The sequence below is a fragment of the Trachypithecus francoisi genome, unplaced genomic scaffold, assembly GCF_009764315.1.
Source record: "Trachypithecus francoisi isolate TF-2019V2 unplaced genomic scaffold, Tfra_2.0 Lachesis_group10, whole genome shotgun sequence".
Lineage (NCBI taxonomy): Eukaryota > Metazoa > Chordata > Mammalia > Primates > Cercopithecidae > Trachypithecus > Trachypithecus francoisi.
This window is the reverse complement of record NW_022681455.1, coordinates 11013366-11036201: the sequence shown is the minus strand read 5'-3', so window position 1 is coordinate 11036201 and position 22836 is coordinate 11013366. Positions and strand designations below refer to the sequence as shown.

Below are 22836 nucleotides of genomic sequence, written 5' to 3'. Positions count from 1 at the left end.
TACTGAACACTGTTTTCGATATGGCAATATATATATGGCAGTATATATATATTTTAAATTATTGAGATGATTAAATATATCTAAACCAATACAAAATATTAAATTTTTACTGTAGTTTTCTCACAGTTGTTTTCAGCTAATTCTACATTTCACTTCTAGAAACATGACTAGATAATTCCTTACATAAAATTTTGTGACTCAAATGATAGTTAAAATCTGTTATTTTGGCCAATGTAAATAGTTAGAGGTAACGTATATTAATTAAGGAAATAGCCGTTGATTTCAGTGCAACAGCAGAAAATAAGTCCCCTGATAATAGGTGTTTGAGGACAGGATTGAGACAAACTCAAATTCTGGGAAATTCCTACTCAAACCTTGAATAGATGCCAGAGACATGAATGGGAAATTCAATCTGCATCCAAATTCTTGTGCTGATGTTTGTTTTTCTTTCTTTCTTGGTTCTTTGGCAGCTCATTCTCTCCACTTGGGAAGGAGGCTACAACTTACAGTGTCAAGATCTTACCAGCGCAGGGGAAGCTGACATCCGGGTGAGCCACTAGAAGCAAATCAACCAACCATAACCAGTTCTCGTTGACAAGGAGAGGAGGTTTTCTCCTTCCAGATAGGGGGCTGAGGCTAGAATTAGATAAGAAAGGCGTTCCTGTTCTAATAGAAATGCTGATTTCCAGCTCTCCCTCTATAGGGGACCAGCTGAATAAACCACAGCACATCCACATAGCAGATGCCTCTACAAAGTGAAGTGAGGAAGAGCTCTATACTGCTACAGAATTGTCTCCAGGATATAGTTACGTGAACAAAAGTAACTTGAAGACTGTGTTTATAGGATAGCACCCTTTGTGCAATAAATGATATGAATGCGTATGTGTATTTGCTTGTATTTTTTAAAAAAACAATGACAGGATAAACTAAAAGCTAAAAAAAAGTGTTTCCAGGCCGGGCGCAGTGGCTCAAGCCTGTAATCCCAGCACTTTGGGAGGCCGAGACGGGTGGATCACGAAGTCAGGAGATCGAGACCATCCTGGCTAACACAGTGAAACCCCGTCTCTACTAAAAATACAAAAAACTAGCCAGGTGACGTGGCGGGCGCCTGTAGTCCCAGCTACTCGGGAGGCTGAGGCAGGAGAATGGCATGAACCCGGGAGGCGGAGCTTGCAGTGAGCTGAGATCCGGCCACTGCACTCCAGCCTGGGCGTCAGAGCGAGACTCCGTCTCAAAAAAAAAAAAAAAAAAAAGTGTTTCCACTAGGCATGGTGGCTCATGCCTATAATCCCAGCACTTTGGGAGGCCAAGGCGGGTGGATCAAGAGGTCAGGAGTTCGAGACCAGCCTCACCAACATAGTGAAACCCCATCTCTACTAAAAATAAAAAATTAGCCAGGCATAGTGTTGGGCACCTGTAGTCCCAGCCACTCAGGAGGCTGAGCCAGGAGAATCACTTGAACCCAGGAGGCAGAGGTTATGGTGAGCCGAGACTGTGCCACTGCACTCCAGCCTGGGCAACACAGCAAGACTCCATCTCAAAAAAAAAAAAAAAAAAAAGTGTTTCCTTTGAGGGGAGGGAACAGGGCAGAGGGGATACAGGGGAAGCCAGAATTCTCTGAATGTACCTTGTGCTATATTTGATTTTGGAACCACTAAGTGCTTTACATAATTATAAAACAAAATTAAATTTAAAAAGAAAGCAAGGCAGCTAGCCCCTAAAAGTTGGAAACAAACTTAAATAAATGAATATACCTATATATTAAGTTGGTGACATAACCACCCAAGGAACTATTTCAAGTGACTTTAAAACAGTTTTTTGACTGAACGCCCCTAGTGAGATATATCTTAACAGTATCCAGTAATTCTTTTGTTATTGTTAATAACATTGGTGTTGCTTTTTTGACACTGTGATAGTACACTATGGGATAAATTAAGTATATAATAATGTTAATATCAGTAGGCACTTTGATTTGAAACATGGAAAAAAAGATAGCAATAAAAAAGTTAAACTAAAACTCATTAATAGATTCAAATTGAAAATATCAGAATTAACTTTATTCTTTTTAAAAAAAATTTTTCAGCTCTGTCTATAGAAAAGGCTTAGTCTGTGACAGCCCAGTACAACGAGCAGTGATTACCCAGATCGTGCTCTCTAAACAGAATTTTCTCCAGAAAAGATTAGGTTTCTTAGATAATGGGCCTCTTCCGGTTTGGGGCAGGAAATGTTTATAAGATGAACCCAGGATATCTATGAGAGAAGGCGAAGCAGCTACCCAGGACTATGAGGATCGTCACAAAAAGAGGAGTTGCCTGGAAGGAACCCCACTGCCTAAAAATGGGGCAGGTTGAACATCAAAAAGAATACTGACTGGAATGAACTGAAGCATTAAGTATGTAAAAAGCCATGAGTTTAAAATGATACTCATTTAAAAAACTCTTATTGTTACCTTTTGAAGGTTGTTAGAACACCAATTCATTTTAGGAAAGAAAAAAAACAGGGAAAGAATTAAACATTTATTTTGCCTTTCATATGTGAATTTCCAAATAGATGAAAAGGGAAAGTTCTTCTCTATAGAAAAGAAAAGTTCTTAGGTAACAATAGAATTAGAAAAATCACCATTTTGCAACTCCTAGTGAAACAATGGATCGTATTAGTCTGTTTTGCATTGCTATAAAGGAATACCTGAGGCTGGATAATTTATAAAGAGTTTCAATTTGGCTCATGGTTCTGCAGGCTGTACAGAAAGCATGGTGCCGGTATCTACATCTGATGAGGCCCTCAAGAAGTCTATAATCATGGTGGAAGGTGAAGGGGGAGCAGGCATGTCACATGGCAAGAGAGGGAGCAAGGCACAAGGAGGTCCCAGACTCTTTCAAACAATCAGATCTTGCAGTAACTCACCACAGGAAGGGCACCAAGCCATTCATGAGGGATCTGCCACGATGACCCAAACAAACACCTCCCACCAGGCCCCACCTCCGACAATGGGGATGACATTTCAACATGCGATTTGGAGGGGACAAACATCCAAACTATATCATGGATCTGACAGCAGTCACCTGTGAATGGTAAAACTATTCGGTGAAAATTGAATAGAAACTTCATAATGACTGGACTCAATACCTGAACTCACTGTTCAGTCTGAATATCAGTGGAACAGCTAGAAATTATGTACCTCCTGATGTGAGGCAGTAAGAAGTAGACAGAACCCTCTGCAATATTCTTACCAAAAACATTACACCTGAGTCTAATCAAGCCTGTAACTCTAATTGCCGGTAACAGAAAACGCATGTGTAGAGAAACAAGTGAAATGATACTAAGAAACAATCTTACAAATCTATAATATTAGAAATTCTTTATAAAGCATCTAGTTTTTCTAAGAAATAAAAGACATGAAAGAATGGGCAGAGCAAAGAGAGAGAACTGTTATTGGTTAGAAGAGACCTAAAAACCGTTTCAAACTAATGAAGATGGATCTTGTTTGGATCGTGATTTAATTGTAAAAAGACATTCTGGGGGCTAGGAAAAAAATGACATATTTGAGACCGAGAAATTTGAACATGGATTGGGCCATTAGAAGATACTAAGGAATCGTTAATGTTGTTAGACAACATAATGACTTCATGGTTATGTTAAAAAGTCTCCCTGTCGGAAGTATTTATAAATAAAATGATACCTTAGATTTGCTTATAATATTCTATACTTCCCACTCCCCTGCTCCCCAAAATGGTAGAAAGTGGAATTGATAAAAACTAGATTGGAATCATATTGAAAATTCTGAAGCTTGGCATTGGATGCTGAGTATTCATTTGACTTATTCTCCCTGCATTAGGGAATGTTTGAAATTTTCTATAACTAAACATGACATATTATTAAGACAGATAGTAGAAACCATTTAACTAAAATCTTTAATATCAAGATGGACCTTTTTTTTTTTTTTGAGACAGAGTTTCACTCTTGTCACCCAGGCTGGAGTGCAGTGGTATGATCTCGGCTCACTGCAACCTCTGCCTCCTGGGTTCAAGCGATTCTCCTGCCTCAGCCTCCTGAGTAGCTAGGATTACAGGTGCCCACAACCACACCCGGCTAATTTTTGTATTTTTAATAGAGACGGGGTTTCACCATGTTAGCCAGGCTGGTGTCGAACTCCTGACCTCAAATGATCCACCTGCCTCAGCCTCCCAGACTGCTGGGATTACAGGCGTGAGCTACCATGCCAAGCCAAGATGGATTTTTTTTTTTTTTTTTTTTTTTTTGAGGCAGAGTCTCACTCTGTCGCCCAGGCCGGAGTGCAGTGGCACGATCTCGGCTCACTGCAAGCTCTGCCTCCTGGGTTCATGCCATTCTCCTGCCTCAGCCTCCCAAGTAGCTGGGACTACAGGTGCCCGCCACCACACCCGGCTAATTTTTTTGTATTTTTAGTAGAGATGAGGTTTCACCGTGTTAGCCAGGATGGTCTCAATCTCCTGACCTCGTGATCCACCCGCCTTGGCCTCCCAAAGTGGGACATTTTTAAAACATCTTCAAAACTGCAATACAAATAAAGTAAGATATTTCTCTGCATACATTTTATTTCTAATGCATTACCACAAACCGGTGCATTTTGGGATACCATACAGTTCTCTAAAGGTTGTTTTATATTTATTTGTAGTTTAATACGTCTGAAGGTTAATTATCCCATCAGACATTAAGATGGTTGCTGCCACACCTTATGATGGTCTTCTTGGGAAGTAGACAGTACAGCATGATATTTTAATTTCAAGATTCCTATTATGTAATGTCTTTAAAAATATCTTATGTTTAATGTTAGTGGTAAAAACACAGTGCCTTTAACTAAAGAAATGTCTTCCTATAGATGAGACTGACTGAAGGCCTTAAGAAGGAAAGGATGTGTTATCATGACCTCCCACCGTTAGCAAGGATGAATAACACCTTGATTTTTAATCTAGTCATCTGAGGAAAAGACACAAAAGATGTAGTCATAGACTGCCCTTGGATAATCTAAGAGACAAAAAACATAATACTTTAGAAGAGCAGAGGAAAGTTATAATTGAATGTAACAAACAATAATGACCTCCTGTTGAGTGCTAGGCACTGAGCAAATGTGAGTGACAGTTTCTGCCCTTGAGTGATTTGCAATCTATTGATAGATTCATAACACTAGCTACACTCTATTATGGCTATTGATTATGGAGCCATAGTTAAAGTAATTTGAATGCAAATGAAGCAGCAATTCAGCCTGAGAAAGGAAAGGGCTGGGTGAAGTTCCAGAGAAAAGGTGGCATTTAAGAGGAATGTAGTAAAGGATGACTAGAACATGCCAGACCTGAAGTAGGAAAGGAGTGCTGGGAGCAGAGAGAAGAGTTTTCACTGCTGCAGGAGGAGTAAGCAGGCCACTGTTCCAGCACACAGGACACCGTGGTGGGGAGCCTGCAGGAGGCTGGTGGGAACAGCAGCCACCCAAGCCCATGGGAGATCCTGGGTTCAAGCCAGGAGTCGTGGACTTGGTTCTGCAGGTGTAGAGGAGTAACCTGATCACACGTGTGTTCTGGAGAAATAACTCATCTCTTGCTAGAGTGGGGTGGATTGCTTGAAATAAGGAGAAACTGGGGACGAGGACACCCAGTGAGCTGCCTTTTCAGCAGTGAGAAAGAAACAGCAGGAAAGCGCAGGCAGCACGCAGAAGGCCGAGCAGTGGGGCGGCACCAGGAACACTGCCATTTCTCACCCTTTTCTCCCCTTCACCAATTTCTGTAGGTAGCCAAGGTGCTTTGGTGGTACTACTTCTCCAAGTCAGTAGAGTTCCTGGACACGATTTTCTTTGTTTTGCGGAAAAAAACGAGTCAGATTACTTTTCTTCATGTATATCATCATGCTTCTATGTTTAACATCTGGTGGTGTGTCTTGAACTGGATACCTTGTGGACAGAGTAAGTTATTTTGTTAATTCTTCTGTTTTGAGGAATAGCTCTTAGAGACCACTGGTGCTGTCTTGTAGTGAGCATCGCATGCAGATCAGGAGAGCATGAAGGGAGGCCTAGAGCACCGGCCTCGCCCCAGCAGGATGCCCGTGTCTGCCAGGGGCCGTGTATTCTAGTGTCTGGTCTTTGATACAGGCAAAATCTGGGCCGAACCTTAAATTTAAAACTGTTTTCTTTTCCACGCATCATATGTCCCATGGTCAGAGGCACATACCCCAGCGGGAGCTGCTTCACTCTAATCCCAGGTGCTGTTCTACTCCTGTGCAAATAATATCACCTTCCACAGTCACCACTTTCCTGTGAGACAGATTGAGGCATTTCAACTTTTAGGATTGCTTGTTTTCGCATTCTGGAAAATTAAGGTTACATCTCTGAATGACCTACCAGATTTTCCTTTTTTTTAAAACTGAGAATCACAATAAGAAATACATTTTATATCACAACCCAGTGCAATCATTCATATTTGTTCATTTTCTTCTTCTTCTTTTTTTTTTTTTTGAGATGGAATTTCACTCTTCTTGCCCAGGCTGGAGTGCAGTGGCACAATCTCAGCTCACTGCAACCTCTGCCTCCTGGGTTCAAGCGATTTTCCTGCCTCAGCCTCCTGAATAGCTGGGATTACAGGTGCCTGCCACCACGCCCTGCTAATTTTTTGTATTTTTAGTAGAGACAGGGTTTCACTATGTTGGCCAGGCTGGTCTCGAACTTCTGACCTCAGGCTATCCACCTGCCTCAGCCTCTCAAAGTGCTGGGATTACAGGTGTGGGCCACCCTTTTTTTTTTTTTTTTGAAGAGAAACAGGGTCTCACTCTTCTGCACAGGCCAGAATGCAGTGGTGTAGTCATAGCTCACTGCAGCCTCGACCTCCTGGGCTTCCTAATTAGCTGAACACATGCATATACCACCAAGCCCAGCTAATTTTTTTTTTTTTTGGTAGGGCTGGGCATAGTGGCTCACGCCTGTAATCCTAGCACTTTAGGAGGCCAAGGTGGGCCAGTTGCTTGAGCTTAGGCGTTAAAGACCAGCCTGAGCAACATGGCAAAATCCCATCTCTACCAAAAAAAAAAAAATACAAAAATAGATGGGCGTGGTGACATACACCTGTAATACCACCAGCTCCTGAAGAGGCCAAGGTGGGAGGATGGGCTTAAGCCTGGGAGGCAGAGGTTGCAGTAAGCTGAGATCACGCCACTGCACTCCAGCCTGGGAGACACGGCCAGACTCTGTCTCAAAAAAAAAAAAGTGTAGACATAAGATGAATTTAATTATATTTAACCAAAGCAATATACTCTTACATGATTTCTAGGCCCCACAACCCAATGTCTAGAGGCATTAATTCCAAGCAGTTGTTTGCTTTTAAATGATTGATTTCATTTTGGGAAACAGGTTTCAAATGAATATATATACATGGGTAAAATTACTCTGTGCTAGTGTTGTCTTATTAAAGAATGTTTATGGTCCCACTTATATATGAAAATGTGGTTATGTTAACTGGATAATGTATATATAAGAAGTTAAAGTATGTAAAGTATAACTTCAGCCACATTTTAGAACACTGTTTAACATTTTTGCAAAACCTTGTAGGAAAAGAGAGCTCTTTACATGAAGATGACTTGTTTTATATTTCAGATTTTATTTTAAAAGCCGTGTTTGTTAAACAAGAAAAAACACAAAAGAACCCCTGATTCCTGGTTCATAATTCTATATTCTTACTCACTTTTTCAAGTTACCTATTTTGTTGCATAAACTAATTGTTAACTATTCATGGAACAGCAAACAAATGCCTGTTTAATAAAGAACTTTGACCAAGCCTATAAATGCCAATTACATTATTGTCAGTATTGTTGGTTATATTTAAATTTCCCTTATAATAAAGCACACTTTTATTTAAAAAAAAAAAAAGTGTAGACACAGGGTCTGTGTTGCCCAGACTGGTCTTGAACTCCTGGGCTCAAGCAATCCTCCCCACTCAGCCTCCCAAAGTGCTGTGATTACAGGTGTGAGCTACTATGCCTGGCCCTCATTCATATTTCTATATTTTGTATGATATTTTATGAAACAGTATTTACCCTGGCTCTGTATGATGCACAGTATATATTTGTTAAATCTTGTTTCACTTTTACAAAGAGTTGATGACCATTCTCACTGCATTGACTTCACCATTCACTAATGGGTCAGTTATGACCTACAGTTTGAGATGCACTGAGCTACAGGGAACAGTACTTTCTGTTTTGTTTTTGTTTTTTTTTTGTTTTTTTTTTGTTGAGACGGAGTCTCGCTCTGTCGCCCAGGCTAGAGTGCAGTGGCCAGATCTCAGCTCACTGCAAGCTCCGCCTCCCGGGTTTATGCCATTCTCCTGCCTCAGCCTCCCAAGTAGCTGGGACTACAGGCGCCCACCACCTCGCCCGGCTAGTTTTTTTTTGTATTTTTAGTAGAGCCGGGGGTTCACCGTGTTAGCCAGGATGGTCTCGATCTCCTGACCTCGTGATCCACCCGTCTCGGCCTCCCAAAGTGCTGGGATTACAGGCTTGAGCCACCGCGCCTGGCCAGTACTTTCTGTTTTATACTGTCTTGTACTCAATAATTTAAAAATACTATATGAAAAATCAGAACATGTAAAACTTAAGTCAGAATGACTTTGTTCTAGGATTGAGGATCTTGTAGAGATGATATTAGGGGAAAAAGTGCCCGGGGATATTTGGAGTGTCAGTGACTGTGAAGGTACAAATGACAACTGGAGTGTGAGGGAGGAAACTGCTGGGAGTGCAGAGGGAAGAAAGAAAAAATTGATCGCTGTCCTAGACGGATAGAGATCCATTTCTTGAGTTTAGTTATTAAGGAAGGACAACTATAATCAATCTTAGAGGAGAATTACCAAGGTTAAGTATTTTTATGATTGTCAAGTTTCATTACAAGTCACTAAGCATCTAAAACCCAAATCATCACTGTGTAAAGACGTAGTTCCATGAATACTGTGACAATTTCTGCTTAAGAATATTAGAAAAATGATACTTGATGTGACCTACCAGAGCAGACTTTCAATTTTTTGAAATGCCTTAATCTGTATCACAGTGAAATGGTGACTGTGGAAGGTGCTGAATTTCCACAGGAGTCAAACATTATAAGCAACAACTACTCATGGTTCATTAATTGATGGAAATGAAAAGTCATGTAGGTAAAGAAATACCACTAAGACTATGCTGCTTGGTAGTCTGAAACTCTGTCTGTGTTTTCATATAAATTCAAGTGCCATAACAGTTCATTTCAGCCAGTATTGGTTGAGAATTTATTCTATGCATGCTATTGTACCTTTTGTTTCTTATTTATTAATTTACATTTAGCTATCCAGATCACTAATCTAGGATTAAAGAACCAGGCTAGAGAATTTAAATTGATTTATTAGCCAGCATATGTGCGGTGCTTTTTAATTCATATATTATCTCAGTTAATTTCATCCCAACATTAAGAGCTAGTTATTATTATACCTATTTTCCAGGTAAGAAAATAAAAATTTACAGTCAAAGCAATGTCTCCAAGGGGACATAGCCAATGAATGGCCCTCTAATGCCACAGTCTCTCCCACCACAGGATAGCTCACAGACAGCCATCTGAATCCCAGGCTGACAGCTGAAGAGCATTCACTTTGTGCCAAGCATTGTTCTAAGCACTTTCATGTACTGATGAAATCCTCACAACACTGAGTTTCCTTATTTCCAACAAGTGATGCATCTGTGGCATCTCACCTCTTGCAGCTAAATCCTTTCAATGCTTAGCTGACCCAACAGGGAACATCACCCTTTCTTCATGGTTTCCTGAAGCCTTATTCACCCATGGTGGAGGCAGTTACAGAGATGTTTCATGAGGTTGATGGCAGGGGCCTGGATTTTACATCCTAAAAGTCCCTGCGATGGCCAGTCACTGGGAAGGTCTCGCTGGCCAGTTTCTCCTCCGCCCCAGCCTTCTCTGACTCTCATTCTTTCTCCAGCACCTCCTGGTCTGTGTCTTTCAGACAGAATGTATTTACTTAATTATGAAAGCAATATATTTTGTCTCTCTAGCACCCTGTTCAGCCATGTACAAAAGGCTCTTTCTACAGTCAATATGTCTTATCAAAGGTTTAGCTAAAGCAAAGACAATTATATTTTAGAGGAATTCTGCCAACAGCTTTAAGCTAGTATTTCTTTTCCTCCCTCAGCAGCTGACAGTGACAGTTAAAGAGACAGTAAAACCTTGTAGATAAGGCGTTCCCTGTGTGTGGGGCATTCTGAAAAACCATGCCAGGCTAGTCCTTCTATCGTGGAGTTTTTGCTGAATCTTGGAACTCACACAGTAATTGGGGGATTTATTAGTGTGGATTTTGTTATATGATCATGTCATCTGTGCGATTCATTTTCAATTATGATGCAGAAAAAGACTCTCACTTGACAAAGAAGAGTGAGCAATCCTTTCTGGAAGAATAGTGATTTTTATACTGTACTTTTATAGGTTTCTTCGGACCAACACTGAACAGTTTTATCCACATTCTTATGTACTCCTACTATGGACTTTCTGTGTTTCCATCTATGCACAAGTATCTTTGGTGGAAGAAATACCTCACACAGGCTCAGCTGGTATGTTGTCCCTTCTTTTAGCTTTTCTCTGTGTGGCTCATGGATGAGGAAAGGAAATAGAAATCTGTCTTAGAAGTCAGAGGGCTTTTGATGTGTGATGAGGCTGCCTATGTTTTTTCCAAAATTGGCCTTTTAAGAATTAAACTTTTTGGCCGGGCGCGGTGGCTCAAGCCTGTAATCCCAGCACTTTGGGAGGCCGAGACGGGCGGATCACGAGGTCAGGAGATCGAGACTATCCTGGCTAACACGGTGAAACCCCGTCTCTACTAAAAAATACAAAAAACAAGCCGGGCGCAGTGACGGGCGCCTGTAGTCCCAGCAACTCGGGAGGCTGAGGCAGGAGAATGGCTTAAACCCAGGAGGCGGAGCTTGCAGTGAGCTGAGATCCGGCCACAGCACTCCAGCCTGGGCGGCAGAGCGAGACTCCGTCTCAAAAAAAAAAAAAAAAAAGAATTAAACTTTTTGTGTTAAAATGCCCTTTGTGTATGCAATTAGCTTATAATGGAAAGTTCCTTGCTTTGAAATGTAGATGAATACTTTTCAAATTAATGTGTAAGTTAAATCCTTTTTGTCTAAATAATTTTAACTGTGACTTTTCCATGTGGAAATAATGGGCAATTTTACATACTAATTTCAAATAAGATTTCTGGATGAGGGGGCTGCTTCAGCATCTTTGTTTTGTTCCTACATAATTCTGAGAGTCCTAGGAGTTCATTTCTGAACTGATCAAGCTTGGCTGCAGTGTCTGTGTGGCACAGCCTGGCTCGCTCAAAGAGATGCCCTCTCTGCCGTCCCCAGGTGCAGTTCGTGCTCACCATCACGCACACCATGAGCGCCGTGGTGAAACCGTGTGGCTTCCCCTTCGGCTGTCTCATCTTCCAGTCATCTTATATGCTGACATTAGTCATCCTCTTCTTAAATTTTTACGTTCAGGTATGTGGAATGTAAATGTTCAGCAGTAAAATATAACAGATTGTGCACTTTTTTTTTTTTTTTTGAGACAGAGTTTCACTCTCATTGCCCAGGCTGGAGTGCAGTGCCGTGATCTCGGCTCACTGCGACCTTCATCTTCCAGGTTCAAGCGAGTCTCCTGCCTCAGCCTCCCGAGTAGCTGGGATTAGAGGCCTGGCTAATTTTTGTAGTTTTAGTAGGGATGGGGTTTCACCATGTTGGCCAGGCTGGTCTCGAACTCCTGACCTCAGGTGATCCGCGCACCTCGGCCTCCCAAAGTGCTGGGATTACAGGCATGAGCCACCGTGCCCGGCCTAGATCATGCACTTTTACATTATATATTTAATTTTACTGATTAAATATTATAGTAGACATGCTTGTAGATAAATTCAGGTAGCAGATACACAAAGTGAAATTTGTATTCCTAACTTCTCTGTCCACACCCTCCTCCTCGAAGGGTAATTACAGTTAATAGTCTAGTGAGTGTTTAAAAAAACATTTTTCAATGCATGCACATAACATTTTATCAAAAATATCATTGGATTATGTATACATTTCTCAATTTGCAGTATGTATTTGTACCATGCTACCAAAGTCTGACATCTGAAAGTTAAAACTGTGTATAGTAAGACAGATCCAGGAAATGTGAATGGAGCAAAGCAAGGGCTTCTTCAATGTTTTTAATTTATTGAATTTCATATTTAAACATTGTTTCCTTATCAGCTACCCTGATGTTGCAGGCTCACTGTTCCTTTGGAAAAAAAATTCCTTTAAGGCAAAACAGAGTGGAAAGGTCACACTGACTTTTTCTTTATCAAGTGTCATTTTCTTTTTAATTAACAATTTAAGTGGAAGACGGCTTCAAAATGCAATTTAAAAGCCACGCTATTGTACAAGAACAGATGAAAGCGCTAACAGAGAAGAGGCCTCAGGTGGATGTAGATTTTAAATTGCTCTCTTTTGTGGGCTGGGGAAATGGAAAGCTTCGTTTAAAAAAAAAAAGTACATTTATATTCAAAACTGTACTTTTGAAATTGTATTCAACTGTGTATTTTTTTCAGACAAATAAGAAAGTGCTTTATTTTTTAGCTTGCATTTGCTGAAAGTTAACCCATAGTGGTTTTTATTTTTATTTATTTTTTTGAAATGGAGTTTTGTTCTTGTTGCCCAGGCTGGAGTGCAATGGCGCGATCTCGGCTCAACACAACCTCTGCCTCCTGGGTTCAAGTGATTCTCCTGCCTCAGCCTCCCAAGTAGCTGGGATTACAGGCGTGGGCCACCATGCCTGGCTAATTTGTATTATTAGTAGAGACAGGGTTTCTCCATGTTGGTCAGGCTGGTCTTGAACTCCTGGTCTCAGGTGATCCGCCCACCTTGGCCTCCCAGAGTGCTGGGATTACAGGTGTGAGCCACGGTGCACATCCCCATAGTGGTTTTATACAATGCAGAACAGTGGGAACGGAATTTTGACAGCTTTTCAGGTCTTGTATTTCTGAAATTGGACTAGGCTTTGTCTTTTATAAGAGATAAAGGTTTCCTTTGAAGATTTCCAAAGAAGTAATCAACGATGAGACCAAACAAAGCTATGTGCAGGTGCGCAAACCCCTGCCCCCACCTTCCCAAAACAAGCTGAGTGTTAAAGGGAAGCTAAGGGAGTGATTTGGTGCATGGTGTTGAAGACTGAAGAGAATCGCATAGCCCAGCAAAAGTAGGTAATGGCATTCAAAGCCTTAGCCCTACATGCTGGTTCAGACTGAATCTTAGTTCTGAAGTCAAGCATATAATTGAAGTCTGGACCCTTGTTAATACTATTGCTTTTAAAAAAAAAAAAAAAAAGTAAAAATGAGATGAGAGATCAGGTATTTTGTCAGAATAGGAAGGATATGCCAAAAACTAGATCAAGCCAGAACCCCAGGTATTGGTACTTTTAAAATAACAGCACTTTTTCACTTGAATTATTTTTTAGAGTTTTATCTTTCCAAGTGAGCAACTAATGCAGAATACTTTGGATGCTAACCCCAGAATATACAAATCCTGACCTCTAATATTCATTGAAATACATGCATTTGTTTTGGTCTTTACCCTATTTTTAATCTTTAACCAGAAGTTTAAAAATGATATTACAAACATGAAATCTTATTAGAAAATCCAGCACCCAACTGGGCATAGTGGCTCATGCCTGTAATCTCAGTACTTTGGGAGGCCGAGGCGGGTGGATCATCTGAGGTCAGGAGTTCAAGACAAGCCTGGGCAACACAATGAAACCCCATCTCTACTAAAAATACAAAAATTTGCCGGGCATGGTGGTGTGGGCCTGTAGTCCCAGCTACTCGGGAGGCTGAGGCAGGAGAATCACTTGAACCTGGGAGGCAGAGGTTGCAGTGAATGGGGATCGCGCCATTGCAGTCCAGCCTGGGCAACAGATCAAAACTCCATCTCAAAAAAACAAAAACAAAAACAGAAAATCCAGCATCCAACAAAATCACATACTGTTTTAACTATATGCAATGTTAAAGACAAGGTCTTATTAAATAATCTCTTTATTTTTCTCTTCAAAATATACACATCCAACAGACATACCGAAAAAAGCCAATGAAGAAAGATATGCAGGAGCCACCTGCAGGGAAAGAAGTGAAGAATGGTTTTTCTAAAGCCTACTTCTCTGTAGCGAATGGAGTGATGAACAAGAAAGCACAATAAAAATGAGTAACAGAAAAAGCACATATACTAGCCTAACAGATTCGCTTGTTTTAAAGCAAAGACTGAATTGAAAGTTACATGTTTTAGGATAAACTAATTTCTTTTGAGTTTATAAATCATTTGTACCCAGAATGTATTAATATATTGCTATTAGGTGAATCTGTTCACTGAATGCTTTGATCAGCATTGAGGTGATGCTGACCTCTGAGGACCTCAGAACTGGTGCAGCTTGTCCCTCCCTCCCTCGCACAGACTGAACCTTTTGCCAGAAGCTGTCCTTATCACGCCTTATACGCATACACAGCCAGGAAACGTGGAGCATGGTTTCTCACAGAAAGTCTCCAAATAAAAAGAGTTTTGTTCAGATTAAAATGTTTACAACAAAATGTTAATTATATTCTAAATACAGGGTATGTTCTAATCTATATTAAGCAATAATTACCAGTGCATAATCATTCCATTTGTTCCTTTAGCAATCAACCCTGGAAAATATTAAAATGGGATCATACACAGAAGACAGAAAAATCTAGCAAAACTTCTCTAAGCCAGAGTCTTGTCTATCAAATTCCCACAACCACTCCTGATTCTAAATTTAGTGATATGGCAATGAAATTGGTATTTCTTTTATTTTAAATATTAGTTATTTTAAGGAGAAAAAAAATGCTTCTGTAAGATTTTCATAATTCAGGGGCTTTGGATAGGATTGTTCATCTGTTTCCCTAATCATTCATCTGTTCATGTCTCCCTCCTGTACCAGTCAACCTAGGTTACTAAAGATGCCATGCTCCACATCACAAGCAGTGTACAAATCTGGCTGCCCATTTCCATTCTGAGCAAGGACTGGAGTCCACTCCGACCTCTTTCTTTGAACACACATGCTGCTCGAATATGTATAAATCAGAATTAGCAGAGTGATGGGAGCAAAATAGGCACTGAATCCGTCAACTCTTTTTTGTGAGCCTACTTTTGAATATTACCTCAGATACCTGTTGTCACTTTGCAGGTTAAGTTTTTGAAGCTGGGAGGAAAAACATGGAGTAGCTTGAAAGATTCCAGCACTGAGCCGTGGGCTGGTAATGAGCCACGATAAAAAATGCCAGTTTGGCAAACTCAGCACTCCCGTTCCTTGCTCAGGTATATGCGAGCTCTACTGAGAAGCAAGCACAAAAGCAGACAAAAATATTGAGTATTTCCTTTCTCCGTAAGTGCAGGGCTGTTACTTACTGCTAAACTCTACCAAGAACGGAAACAAAGAAGATTTTCTGAAGATTTCTTTGAAGATTAATTTATACCCTATAAAATAAAACTTGCCAACTTCGATGAAGACACTTCATCTTCTCTCCTACCTTATTTTTTTAAATAAGTTTTTAGGTCCTGACACTGACATCAAATACACGCACACCAGAAAGGCATTTCCACCACCGTCCCCACTCATTACCGTCCAGAGTGCCTTTCTCTCTTGGCTTTTTTTCCCCTTTGAGCGCTAGTTTTAAACTTTGGGCATTTAGGATTTGGGCGTATTTTTTGGAAGGTGCCTAATGCTTAGGATAGTCTCGAGGGTGATGCACTGCACCTGCTTCCTTCCCTTCAGTGCGGCCAACCTATTTCTGTTGAACAGATGTCTCCTGTCTGATGCCCCTGACTCTTCCATTTATCTTTCTAAATCATTTTCTGAAACTGACTTGCTCTAGGGTGCTTCATCACCACTTCCATCTTGCATCACCTTCTAACTGTACTGTCTTGTTCTCTCCCAGCAATTCATTTTAAAACAAGGGCTAGCTTCAAGCATGACTGTTAGGGCTCCTCTGTGACAAAACACAAGTTGGACCAAGGAGAAAGCCCTTTGGAAAAACTGGACCTTAGTTCACTTTAGGTCTCAAATACAGGCTAAAATCTCTTACCAAAGTGCATTCCAGGTGAAAATGAGACTTGGAAGACAGACTGGTCTAATGTACTCACTGGTCATCACATTCCGCTTATTCTTACTTGCCAGTGAGGCCCTGGGGTCTCAGGGCACAGCATACCTGCCACTTTGGATGTTTTCCAGGGCTTCGTATCTGTATGGCAAGGAGGGAGCTGTCCTCCAGCAGACAGAGTCAAGCAGCTTGAAGTACAAGGCAGCTTGAAACCTCTCCGATGAAAGTGAAAAATGTGGGTAGTTTATACTTGCAAACTAATGCCAGAGACTAGAGAGAGGTTTCACTCACGATGTGCATTTCCAATTTGGTCTTTAATTCAAGAGAAGCTTCATAAAACACGTATAGCCTTAAACCATTCAAGGGCTAATTTAAAAAATACAGAGTTATAAAATCTTAACCACAAAAAATAAACCAGGTAAACATTTTAACCTGTTGTTAAGTGTTGTAACTTCAAAAAACCAAAATGCTTAATGTGATTTTTCTAAAACTATTGAAAAATTAATATTTCTACAATCTATTAAAGAAGAAAATGGAAAATGTTTTCTCTCAAATTTCTTCTTACCCATGGGAATGAAAATAGTTAAGTACTGTAAAGCATATCTATTAATAATTCCCCCAGTTTTTTAAACTAACAAAATAGAATGTTAACTGAATGGAATTAAACATAGCAGTTGTCAAGCCATTAAAATCATATATTGAACTATTTAGGCATGTTACGGGGTAAAGTCCTCACCCCTGCATTTGAGAAATTTTTTTTTATTTTTATTTTAAGGCAAAACAGTATTTACTGTGATGGGCAGAACAGCCTTTTGTATCTAAGAGTCCATTTTAGTTCTTTGCATATTTCCATATCGTTTTGTGACTGTTTCTGGGGACTTCCTTATTTGGAAAATATGGATATCATTTTGTTTTCATTTGAAAGTAATTATATCTTAAGAACATAGTATCATGAATGGAGTGGACAGGGAGGCTGGAGAAGCCATTTTTCTTTGTAGATAAAAAGCATTCTCTATGATTGTTGTATAATAAATTGATTTTTACACTAAATGCATGTTGCGAGTGTTATTTGGTTCAAAGCAGTTAAAATGTATGCCTGCATGGTACTTGAAATGACCTGTCACTTGGGGGTTATTTTTACAACAAGGCATTATTTTAGCAATGAATTTCAGACATTAATTCTTCTCTTGTCTCAGTGAGCAGTGGGTTATATCATTACCTTTACATTCTATTCACATACCAAGTTAAGCTATTTCAAAAAAAGGCCATTCACAAGAAAAATTTAAGGTTAGCAGAGGATATAAAGGCAATAATAAACAAATAAATTGCTATATAAAACCACCTGGGGAGGAGCACTGCATTTGTTTGAAGAGAAAATGTTAGGCTGGAGCGACATCGTGCAATGCCCTGAAACCCAGGATGCCCTTGGGAGAGTGCCTGCCCGGGGGAGATCGTGGTCAGCTCAGCTCAGGAGGTGAGTGAGGCCTGACTGTGAGGCTGCCTAGGAGAGCAGAGGCCAGGGGCAGGACCACAGGTTGGCGTTTTGTCAGTGTAGAGAGTAGAGTTTTGAATGTGATAGTATAATGAGAGACAGGTCCTAAAGAAAACTACAAAAGATGTGCTTAAAGTCTGATTGCAAAATTGCTTAAATTCCTGGATAGTGACAGATGGGACAGGGTAGGTTTTAAGGAAGGGCAGGAGGGGAACAGGGAATGGGAGAAGTCTTCATTTTAACTATCTGAATGGGAGCTAGAGTTTGGGGTGGGAGGTTAACATTTTAAAAAGGAGCCTTCCCTTTGTTATTTTAAATGGTGGGTGGAACTTAATAAAACTTTGTGTTTAAAAATAAAAGATAAATCCTGTGTCTCTATGGCAAGCCTAATAACTTGTCACAAACTAAAAGAACTGCATATACAACAAGCGTTCACATAAATAAGCCTCTTAATGTCTTTATGTAAAGAAAAGATTCTCAGCATGTGTTTTTGTTATAGCAGGCTTTCTTCCAGGACAAATTATATTTCCATATTTAAGGAAGAGTTTCTCTCCAGGGTATGCAAGGAAATAATCACTCCTAGGAGACTGACTACAGTCACCTCAGGATTCCTTGACCTTCAGTAAAACATGACTTTCAGTCGTAGGGGGGAAAAAGACTGAAAGCTATTGATTTGTAGGTCATTTTTCCATCTTAAATGGCACTGCAGAACACTGGAATAACACTGAGAGGACAAGGAAATCTGTAATCTGTACCCTCATTGAGCAACTGGTAAATGCAGTCATTGTGGATCTTACGAGCAGCCCACCGGGAGCCTGTTCTGAAAGTGTTTGTGACCAAATCACATTTGGTAGGCTGAGGAAGGGGAAGCTTGTCACACATCCCTTGATGTTGCGTGTGCCATAGTGTATAGCTACCCGTATGCCTTGAGATGGGCATTTTCTCTTATATTTGCCACAGTCACCATCACTCATCCTTTTTCTTCTTTTTTTCTTGAGACAGAGTCTCACTCTGTTGGCCAGACTGGAGTGTAATGGCGTGATCTCAGCTCACTGCAACCTCTGCCTCAGCCTCCCGAGTAGCTGGGATTATAGGCATGTGCCACCACTCCCAGCTAATTTTTTTTTTTTTTTTTTTCAGTAAAGACAGGGTTTTGCCATGTTGGCCAGGCTGGTCTCGAACTCCTGACCTCAGGTGATCTGCCCGCCTCAGCCTCCCAAAGTGCTAGGATTACAGGTGTGAGCCACCGCACCTGGCCCACTCATCCTTTTTATTCAGCCTATTAACCTGGCTGGCCCCTGAAGGCATTTGAATTTGTGATGCCTACACACTGAACAACAAAAGGAGAAAGTCTACACGGTTTTGCCTGGGCCCATATGACACACTTAGAGGGAGATGAGACAGACTTACCGGCAGTGGCCCTAGAAACAAATGACAGATGTTGCAGACTTCTCTGAAAGCTGGAAGCACTGTATGTAAGGTAGTTCATGGAGAACCAGCTTCTATTTTTTTTTTATTTTTCAGACGGAGTCTTGCTCTGTCCCCCAGGCTGGAGTACAGTGGCGCAATCTCGGCTCACTGCAAGCTCCGCCTCTCAGGTTCACGCCATTCTGCCTCAGCCTCCTGAGTAGCTGGGACCACAGGCACGCGCCACCATGCCCGCTCATCTTTTTGTATTTTTAGTAGAGACGGGGTTTCACCATGTTAGCCAGGATGGTCTCCATCTCCGGACCTCGTGATCTGCCTGCCTCTGCCTCCCAAAGTGCTGGGATTACAGGTGTGAGCCACCACACCCAGCTACGAGCTTCTATTCTTTTAAAGCTAGTTTAGACTTACGGAGTTTGATAAACTCTGGAAATAGTTACATTCAGTTGAAAAATTCATCAAATCTTGTCCAGCACTACGTATCGTGGTAGTGATACAGAATGATCCAGATGAAATATCTGTTCTCAGAGTTCACAGTCTAGGAAAGTAGATAAACATTTAGTTATAAAATAAGTATTGAGGCTGGGCACAGTGGCTCATGCCTGTAATCCCAGCATTTTGGGAGACCAAGGCAGGCAGATCACAAGGTCAAGAGTTTGAGACCAGCCTGGCCAACATGGTGAACTCTTATCTCTACCAAAACTACAAAAATTAGCCAAGCGTGGTGGTGTATGCGTGTAATCCCAGTTACTTGGCAGGCTGTGGCAGGAGAATTACTTGAATCTGGGAGGCAGAGGTTGCAGTGAGCCGAGATCACACCACTGCACTCCAGCCGGGATGACAGAGTGAGATTCCCGCTCAAAAAAAAAAAAAAACAACCTTGCCAGAGAAACATCCCTAAAGGAAGTAATGCCAGAGGTCAGTTTAGATGGGTGAAGAATTCAAATAGACTTCAAAGAAAGTGGTGTCCTGGAAGCCAAGGAAAAAGAGAATATTCAAACGGTAAAATGCTGCAAGGCAGCAAGGTGAGCAACTAGTGAGGAAAAAAAAAAAAAGGCACTGAATTTGGTCCTTGAGAGGCAGTTGGCAAATTGCAGGGGCCTTTAGAATGAATGGGAAGTCAAAGAAAAACAATGATCAAGCAAGCCACGTGAAAATCCTTCCTATGAACTAGGGATGTGAAGGAGCAGTTACAGTAGTTGCTGAGAAGGAGGAAGAGCTAAGGGGTGTATGTGTTGAATACTTCCAGGAGCATCTGAGTGACTGCAGCTGAGATGGGGGAGGAGGAAACAGTAAGAAAGAAGCTGGCCGCTTGCTCAGCTCATGGGGCAGGGGCAGGGGATGCTTCAGGTGCCTTTGTCACCACAGGGAAAAATGCCCACAACAACATGCTGGCGAGACTGCAGAGAAAAGGGAATGCTTATCCCCTGTTGGTGGGAATGTCCATTAGTTCAGCCCCTCCGGAAAGCAGTTTGGAGATTTCTCAAAGAACAGAAGCCTGGATTACCATTCAACCCAGCAACCCCACCACTGCGTATCTACCCGGCAATCCCACCACTGCGTATGTACCCGGCAACCCCGCCACTGCGTATCTACCCGGCAAGCCCGCCACTGCGTATCTACCCGGCAACCCCGCCACTGCGTATCTACCCGGCAACCCCGCCACTGCGTATCTACCCGGCAAGCCCGCCACTGCGTATCTACCCGGCAACCCCGCCACTGCGTATCTACCCGGCAACCCCGCCACTGCGTATCTACCCGGCAACCCCGCCACTGCGTATCTACCCGGCAACCCCGCCACTGCGTATCTACCCGGCAATCCCGCCACTGCGTATCTACCCGGCAACCCCGCCACTGCGTATCAACCCGGCAACCCCGCCACTGCGTATCTACCCGGCAATCCCGCCACTGCGTATCTACCCGGCAATCCCGCCACTGCGTATCAACCCGGCAACCCCGCCACTGCGTATCTACCCGGCAATCCCGCCACTGCGTATCTACCCAAAGGAAAATAAATTGTTCTACCAAAAAGATACCTGCATTCGTATGTTTATCCAGCATTATCCACAATAGCAGAGACAAGGGATCAACCCATGTGCCCATCAACAATGGATTGGATAAAGAAAATGTGGTATATATACACAGCCATAAAAAAGAATGAAATCATGTCCTTTGCAGCAACACGGAAGCAGCTGGAGGCCATTATCCTAAGCAAATTAATGCAGGGGCAGAAAACCAAATCCCACATGTTCTCGCTTACATGTGAGAGCTAAACCTTGAGTACACATGGACATAAAGATGGGAACAACTGACACTGGGGGCTCCAAAAGGCAGGGGTGGGGGGATTGAAAACCTTCCCATTGGGTACTATGCTCACTATCTGGGTGACAGGGTCAACAGAAGCCTAAACCTCAGCATCACACAGTATGCCCATTAACAAACCTACACATATACCCCTGAATCTAAAATTTAAAAAGTTTTTAAACCATAGATTTCAATAAAAACTTAATGACAATACAAGAAATAAGACACTTCCCTATAGTCATCTATGGCCTCTAGCAAATCCCCCTGAAAGCAGTCTACTAGAGCCCTGAACCCTGCAAAAAATAGGCCTCAGTCTTTGTCACAGGAAGAAGGATGGGGAAGGAGTCAAGAGGGGAGGGTGGTTCATGCAGGCCTGGTCAGCTGAGGTTCCAAGTACAAAAGCCAGGAGTTCATATGCTGCCTGAGGGCAAAGCAAAACCTCAGGGGAGCTGCTCGGAGGATGGAAGGTCAGAGCACAGAGGAACACCTAAAATGACAAATGAGGCTGCGGCCACAGATGGCAACAGAGTCTGCCGGGGTAGCTACAGGGCTGTTCCCTGCTACAAGTGAGTCAAAAAGGAAGGGAGCCTGAGTGCAGAGCTGGGAATGGGCCCAAAGGTTGGCTCAGTCCCCAGGGTCAAGGTGAGGAAGCTGACACTGCTCTTTTTCCCTGAGGGCTGGATGTCAGCATCTCCAGAATGCCTCCTGGTCCAGCCTTCTCTCCGTGTTGCCTGGAAAAGCACATCAATTCCTGCATCCTGCCACCCCGCCCTGCCTTTCCAGGCCTGAGCAGCTCACACACCACCTGGCACAGCACTCCCCAGGCTGTTTTCCTGTTTCTCTGTGGAAGTGTTGGACTGAGGTCTGTCTCCCCATTAGACTGCCACTCCTTGCAGACAGGGGCAAAATCACATTGAATCCTTGGCACCGAGCACAGCACATGGCACACAGGAAGTGCTATAAGGATTCCCTGAAGAAGACAATGTGGAATACAGCCTCTCTGGTGAGCATTTTCAAAGAGATGTCCCCAGTATCCCAAGCTCATGGTTTTTGCAACTTCCATCAACTCATCCTCAAAATCAGCTCTTTAAATCTTACACCTACCATAGCCTCTCATCTCTGTCCCCTCTTTTTCATTCCCAGTCCTGTTTTAGTTGAGGCCTTTATTGCAACAGTAACCTCTCCCAGTGTATTGAATGCAGCCTTCATACTGCTACCAGATTAATCTTCCAAAACCACTGTGTTCCTGACGTCTTCAGTGGTTTCTTCTTACCTACAGAATAAAGTCCTCCCAATCAAGCTGGTAAAGACACTTTAGTTTGGGCCTAGCCAAATTTAATTCCCACTAATATTCCATAGTATTATGGCCTCAAATTCTGCATTTTCATCTCTGTTCTTATATTCATGGAGGCATCCCTTTCCTAATCCTAGAAAAAAACTCCTTCATCCTTCAAG

General features: G+C 41.9%; 1 protein-coding gene across 2 annotated transcripts in view; it reads left to right on the top strand.

The window, feature by feature from the left end:
• The window catches only part of ELOVL2 (ELOVL fatty acid elongase 2), a 61272-nt gene extending 44067 nt beyond the window's left edge, over nt 1-17205 (top strand). For both annotated transcript variants that reach the window (XM_033216216.1, XM_033216217.1), the window contains exons 4-8: nt 471-548; nt 5761-5932; nt 10469-10593; nt 11392-11526; nt 14119-17205. In XM_033216216.1, the coding sequence (XP_033072107.1) occupies nt 471-548; nt 5761-5932; nt 10469-10593; nt 11392-11526; nt 14119-14244 (636 nt within the window). In that variant the 3' untranslated portion in view covers nt 14245-17205. The remainder of the gene's footprint in view (nt 1-470; nt 549-5760; nt 5933-10468; nt 10594-11391; nt 11527-14118) is intronic.
• Nucleotides 17206-22836: the final 5631 nt, after the last annotated feature.